The sequence below is a fragment of the Sinocyclocheilus anshuiensis genome, unplaced genomic scaffold, assembly GCF_001515605.1.
Source record: "Sinocyclocheilus anshuiensis isolate Anshui unplaced genomic scaffold, SAMN03320099.WGS_v1.1 scaffold401, whole genome shotgun sequence".
NCBI classification, from domain to species: Eukaryota; Metazoa; Chordata; class Actinopteri; order Cypriniformes; family Cyprinidae; genus Sinocyclocheilus; species Sinocyclocheilus anshuiensis.
This window is the reverse complement of record NW_015539847.1, coordinates 197,418-204,810: the sequence shown is the minus strand read 5'-3', so window position 1 is coordinate 204,810 and position 7,393 is coordinate 197,418. Positions and strand designations below refer to the sequence as shown.

Here is a 7,393-nt window from a genome sequence, read left to right as displayed (position 1 = left end):
CTACACCAACCCTACCCCTAAACCTACCCCTCACAGGAAACTTTGTGCTATTTCAGATTTTCAAAAAAAATCATTCTGTGTGATTTATTAGCTTGTTTACCCGTGGGGAGCTCAATTTAGGTCCCCACCGTGACACGAGTCCCCATGAGTCTGTACACACACACACACACACACACCTCGGTCAGCAGAATGGCCAGTATGTCCTGTCTCTGGAAGCGGATGGCGAGGTGAACGAGAGTGAAGCCACTGTCGAACGCTGAGGGTCGATTGAGCAGACGCACCTCGTCGGAGGTCAGCTGACGCGCGATGTCTCCTCCTGAGGACTTGTAGGCCTCCACCGCAGACAGATTGCCTTCGACTACACCTGCACACACACACACACACATTCATGTTTCACCACACTGTCATGATTTATAGTAACCAAACGATCATGTTTTCAATGAAGAAACACAATCTACATCAGGAGCTTCTCCAAACGTGACACATGAGCCAAAGCTTAATCAGGACAGAAGTGAGTCGCTGCACACTAATCAGTCATGGAGATTCGTTAGGTGGTTAACGAGTTCTAAAGTGATCGAGGGCAGCATCTGAAGTGGTCAGTCCATGACACGAGACGTCAGCTGTCTGAAGATCTCCACATGCCAGACTGACCCAGAACACGAGCGCACTGACACACACACACACACACACACACTCTCACACACACACAAACACAAACACACACACTTCTGAATCCGTATAAAGGTCACAGTCACACGTGTGTGTTTACTTGTTGATCTGCTACAGGATATTTATAAATCATTTCAGTGTTTACAGCTGATAATGACACCAAACATTAGATACTGACTGAGGTGGAAGATTTTAACATCATCTATTCAGATGATTTGTGCATTTAATTGTCTGGTAATTATGTGTAATAATGATATAACCCAGCGGTTCTCAACTCCAGTCCTCGGGACCCACTGCTCTGCACATGTTTTATGTGTCTCTGACACACTCAGAGAGAACCACTGATATAACCCATATTTGTTGCATTTGTTTTTATCCACAATGGTAACTACACACAATTATTCAACTACAACTATTAAAAACATTACACATTATAAATATTCAATAATAATGAATAATTATTACATCACACCACTTGCAACAGCAGTGTCATGGGTTCGATTCCTAATGAATGCGTGAACTGATGAAAGGTATAGCTTAAAGGCACAATATGTAAGATTTTTTTATTAAAATATCCAAAAACCACTAGAACAGTGTTATATATTTTGCTGACTTGTGTACTTACATTATCCCAAATGTTTAGCCTTTGTTTCTTTGTTTGTTTTGAATACGCGCCCTCTAGCGGCGAAAATTACATACTGTGCCTTTAAATGCAATGCAAGTCAGTTTGGATAAAAACATCTGGCAAATGCATGAATAACAAATGCATAATAACAAGGCAGCTGACAGAGCGCTTCTGTACCGAGTTTTTAACACATTTGCAATCAACACCATCAGCAACACAAAAGACATCGTACACACGTTTGTTGTGTCAATAACAGTCATTTTTTCCATAAATGTCCACATCTGGTGAAACGCTGAAGGTCACGAGTCACGAGTCCAGCAGCACGAGCATCAGCTCAGACAAACGACAATGAAGCGATCACGATGACATCATCACCGCCAGACTCGACAATGCAAAGCTGCTGGAATACAATGGTCAGTTCAGTCTGTTGAAGATGATCTCAGACGGCATCACCCTGTTCTCTGACCTCTCCTGAATGCAAACACTCGCAAAAATCACTACGACTAGAAATACACACACAGACCATCCGGAAACAGAATCAAGCCCAAGACAGAAGTTTATGATTGCATCAAATCACTGACAGTCTGGATTCTGAGTGTCTTGTGAAGGACTCACTTTGTGTTGCATGCTTACTTTTTAAAAATCTAACCAAACCTTACTGCTTTATACTACGGGGCTGTTGAATGCACATCTGAGGTGTAACGGCCACCTATTTTCTAATGATTCAATGGCCAGTCGTCAATTATTCCTTACTTAAAATCATAATCTTGACAATATGACAATCTTTCCTCATTCACATAGACAGGAGCTGTACCTGCATCATTATAATCAGCCACACGTAAACTAACATGGGACATTTCTTAGGCAGAATAAACTTAAGTTCCTTGATGTTTCCTTATAATGTTAATAAAGTTTTTTGCACAAAAAAACGTGGAAAAGTGATTATTTTCAACCCTCATTCTGACCTTCTGTCTAAAACGAGCTGTTTTAAGGGGCGGGTCCTTTAAGGCTTCTCAGTAATATGATTGGCTAACGTCACTGCATAGGAAACAGTATCAACACCCCTCGCTATTGCATGTGAGTGTTTTGACAACATAATCAAAATAAAAAGGTCATTTCCAAACAAAGCATTATGAAATCATTTACTTGTGGTTTGTGATGCAGCTGAAGTCAGATCTAGTACATATCTTGCCCCTCGGATCCAAAACCAGCCATTTTTTGGAGCTTGATTAAATAAATGCTTTGTTTATAATGAGGAGGACGTTTTAAGCTATTAGCTAAACTTGCAGGATGTTTTAATGGTACAAAGACCTCTTTGCCAAAAGTTTAAGGTCATGACCCCTTTCAAAGTTGGCACAGAAGCGCTTCTGATGTAGGGGTGTGCGATATTGACAAAACATAATATCTAAATATTTTCTGGGATTTTATCAATAACGATAATTAGATGATATTCTGCTGAGTGTGTTATTGTGCTGGTACCGTGGACAGCTGATTATAGAATATCGAGATATAATTTTTTGTCAATATCGCACACCCCTAGGTACATTATGTATTAACACTGAATTTCGAGCTGGCACAGAGCAGCCTTAAGTGTATAAAGACACCTTAAGTCAGTTAAGGCCCCTGTGATGAGTCTCCTGCTCTTCCTGCTACGGCCGGCCAGTGGGTGTGTCTAGGAGACTCATCAAGAGAACGATGTCCACCTGTTCTTCCTGCTATAAGAGTCGTGGTTTTGTTGGTGTGGAGAGGGCCTGGTTTGCTCCCGATTGCTTTGTGCTTGTGTTTGGTTTTGGAATGTTTATTTGGATTTTGTTATGAGTTGTGAGACTTGTTCTGTCTGACTCTATAACATCTGTGTCAAACAGAAATGGCAGTTCTTTTTCCTTTCTTTTGTTAATTAATAATTTGTTGCAACCTTACCAACCACATGTCCTCCTTTCATTTGTTACGGCTTTGAGCCGGTCGTGACAAATGTGGGGGCTCGTCCTTAAATTTAGACACTTGTTTTGGTCAACTTTTGGAGGATGTGGTTGTTTTTTTTGTTTGTTTTGTTTTTTTTGGTTGCTTAGCGGGAGTTCGGCTTTGGTAAGTATTGGCTACTATTTATATATTTGAGGCTGGGTTTAGTGTTGGATATGCCTTTCCCTGTTTAGGTTTAGCGGAGTATCCTTAACGGGATGCTCCGATCTTTTTTTATTTTAGTTTGTTTTGTTTGTACGGTGAAAGCAGTTAGAGCAGTTGTCTCGGGAACACGTCCGTGTTTTGTAATGGTGACTCGTTAATCGGTCGCTATTTCAAACGCTGGTTTACAGTGTATAAAAACCCGCTGCAAGTAACTGTACGAAGATTAGGGATGAGTTTAGATAGTTTTGAAATTTAGTTAGAGGGAATTGCTTATCTAATTTCTACACCAAGTTTTTTTGGGAAAAGTAGCCATACTTTTTGTCTTTCACAATGGCCTCAAAGGTGGAAGAATTTGTTAGTGCTCCGTCTGAAGATTTGTTAAATGATTTGACTAAGGATCAACTAGTAGAACTTGCAGGCCACTATAAAATTAATTTGGTTAGCCATGATAAACGTTTAAAAGACAACATTAAAACCTTAATAAAGACAGTTAATTGAACGCGGCGTTTTAGAGTTTCAAATTGCATAAGCAAACCTCATTCTGACCTTCTGTCTAAAACGAGCTGTTTTAAGGGGCGGGTCCTTTAAGGCTTCTCAGTAATATGATTGGCTAACGTCACTGCATAGGAAACAGTATCAACACCCCTCGCTATTGCATGTGAGTGTTTTGACAACATAATCAAAATAAAAAGGTCATTTCCAAACAAAGCATTATGAAATCATTTACTTGTGGTTTGTGATGCAGCTGAAGTCAGATCTAGTACATATCTTGCCCCTCGGATCCAAAACCAGCCATTTTTTGGAGCTTGATTAAATAAATGCTTTGTTTATAATGAGGAGGACGTTTTAAGCTATTAGCTAAACTTGCAGGATGTTTTAAGACCTCTTTGCCCTCTTTGCCAAAAGTTTAAGGTCATGACCCCTTTCAAAGTTGGCACAGAAGCGCTTCTGTGTGCGATATGTGCGATATTGACAAAACATAATATCTAAATATTTTCTGGGATTTTATCAATAACGATAATTAGATGATATTCTGCTGAGTGTGTTATTGTGCTGGTACCGTGGACAGCTGATTATAGAATATCGAGATATAATTTTTTGTCAATATCGCACACCCCTAGGTACATTATGTATTAACACTGAATTTCGAGCTGGCACAGAGCAGCCTTAAGTGTATAAAGACACCTTAAGTCAGTTAAGGCCCCTGTGATGAGTCTCCTGCTCTTCCTGCTACGGCCGGCCAGTGGGTGTGTCTAGGAGACTCATCAAGAGAACGATGTCCACCTGTTCTTCCTGCTATAAAAGTTGTGGCTTTGTTGGTGTGGGAATGGCCTGGTTTGCTCCCGATTGCTTTGTGTTTGTTTTTGGTTTTGGAATGTTTATTTGGATTTTGTTATGAGTTGTGAGACTTGTTCTGTCTGACTCTATAACATCTGTGTCAAACAGAAATGGCAGTTCTTTTTCCTTTCTTTTGTTAATAAATAATTTGTTGCAACCTTACCAACCGCATGTCCTGCTTTCATTTGTTACGGCTTTGAGCCGGTCGTGACAAATGTGGGGGCTCGTCCTTAAATTTAGACACTTGTTTTGGTCAACTTTTGGAGGATGTGGTTGTTTTTTTTGTTTTTTTGGTTGCTTAGCGGGAGTTCGGCTTTGGGGTCTGGTTTGCTCCCGTTTGCGTTGTGTTTGTTTTTGGTTTTGGAATGTTTATTTGGATTTTGTTATGAGTTGTGAGATTTGTTCTGTCTGACTTTATAACATCTGTGTCAAACAGAAATTGCAGTTCTTTTTCCTTTCTTTTGTTAATAAATAATTTGCTGCAACCTTACCAACCGCATGTCCTGCTTTCATTTGTTACGGCTTTGAGCCGGTCGTGACAAATGTGGGGGCTCGTCCTTAAATTTAGACACTTGTTTTGGTCAACTTTTGGAGGATGTGGTTGTTTTTTTTGTTTTTTTGGTTGCTTAGCGGGAGTTTGGCTTTGGTAAGTATTGGCTACTATTTATATATTTGAGGCTGGGTTTAGTGTTGGATATGCCTTTCCCTGTTTAGGTTTAGCGGAGTATCCTTAACGGGATGCTCCGATCTTTTTTTATTTTAGTTTTTGTTTGTACGGTGAAAGCAGTTAGAGCAGTTGTCTCAGGAACACGTCCGTGTTTTGTAATGGTGACTCATTAATCGGTCGCTATTTCAAACGCTGGTTTACAGTGTATAAAAACCCGCTGCAAGTAACTGTACGAAGATTAGGGATGAGTTTAGATAGTTTTGAAATTTAGTTAGAGGGAATTGCTTATCTAATTTCTACACCAAGTTTTTTTGGGAAAAGTAGCCATACTTTTTGTCTTTCACAATGGCCTCAAAGGTGGAAGAATTTGTTAGTGCTCCGTCTGAAGATTTGTTAAATGATTTGACTAAGGACCAACTAGTAGAACTTGCAGGCCACTATAAAATTAATTTGGTTAGCCATGATAAACGTTTAAAAGACAACATTAAAACCTTAATAAAGACCGAGTTAATTGAACGCGGCGTTTTAAGAGTTTCAAATTACGGAAGATGCTTCAGCTTTTGTTAATGCGACGTCTACAATGTCTCACCTAACGTTTGAACAACAAAAACAATTGTTGGTAATTCAGGCTGAGATGAAAACTCTTTCCTCATCCACATAGACAGGAGCTGTGCTTGCATGACTATAATCTGCCACAAGTGAACTAGCATGCGACATTTCTTCAGCAGAATAAACTACAGAGTTTACACTGATTAACACAAAAGTCTGGCTATACGAGACTAATGCCAAACCTACACTACAAAGATGGCACAGAAGCGCTTCTGACGTGGCATTTAAGTGTCTTTACACATGCTGCTCAGAGACTGCATGAATGCATTTACACAATGTGTACTGTGATACTAAGGTGGGTCAGAGCAGGCATCATTTTCTCTGGCTTTTACGCAGCATTATGTCTTAACACTGAATTCTGAGCTGGCACAGAGCAGCCTTGAGTGTATAAAGACACCTTAGGAGGCCCCTGAGAGCGAGTAAAGAGGCACTCACCAGCGCAGGCGTTGAGAAACAGCCAGTCTGTCTTCCTCATGCGGTTCTTGATCTGTTTGAGCTTCTTGAAGTCCACCTCGATCTCCTCGTTCCCGCTCTGAGCTCCAGCGGCCAGCTCGATCTGCAGCTCCGCCTCATGTTTGGAGGAGGCAGGCGAGAGCCGCTGCGCCCCGCTGCACACGCCCCACGCTCGGCCGCTGTCCCGCTCGTTAATCACGGACGAGGGCTCCTCAGGCTCATGCGGCTGGAAGGCGTCGTTGGGTCTGGGGTGGTCACACACCATGCAGCGAGAGGATTTGGGCCAGTTCTCGTACGAGCAGACCGAGCAGGTCCAGCACTGCGCTCGTGTGTGGAGTCGGTTCCGGTCGTTGTATTCCTCACACGGATCCGCTGGAGGGCCGGTTCCGGACGTCTGTGGGGTTTCTGTGGGGCTGTAGACGCGCTGCCGGACACTGCGGCACTGGGTACAGCGGATCGCTCTGGGCCAGTTCAGGTAAGTGCACACCTGACATGACCATTTGCCGCTGTGCTCGGAGGACTGGGCCGGGCGGATGCGGGGCCGGGCGCTGGAATCAGGGCAGATGAGCACTCAGACTCACTCACACTCGCTCACTCACACTCGCTCGCTCACACTCGCTCGCTCACTCACACTCGCTCACTCACACTCGCTCGCTCGCACACTCGCTCGCTCGCACACTCGCTCGCTCGCACGCTCGCTCGCTCGCTCAGACACACTCGCTCGCTCAGACACACTCGCTCGCTCAGACACACTCGCTCGCTCAGACACGCTCACTCACTCACTCTCTCACACTCGCTCACTCACTCGCTCACTCACTCAGACTCACTCACACGCGCACACACACTCACTCTCTCACTCACACTCGCTCACTCTCTCACTCACTCACACTCGCTCACTCACTCACACT

The 7,393-nt window shown here is 42.8% G+C and overlaps 1 protein-coding gene across 1 annotated transcript in view; it reads right to left on the bottom strand.

Annotated features, from left to right (window-relative positions):
- The window catches only part of LOC107684588 (ubiquitin thioesterase ZRANB1-like), a gene marked incomplete at its 5' end in the record, with an annotated part of 13,303 nt that extends 6,250 nt beyond the window's left edge, over positions 1-7,053 (bottom strand). Inside the window, 2 exons of the mRNA XM_016480883.1 lie at positions 177-364; positions 6,468-7,053. Coding sequence (XP_016336369.1) covers positions 177-364; positions 6,468-7,053 — 774 coding nt within the window. The remainder of the gene's footprint in view (positions 1-176; positions 365-6,467) is intronic.
- Between the last annotated feature and the right edge of the window lie 340 nt (positions 7,054-7,393).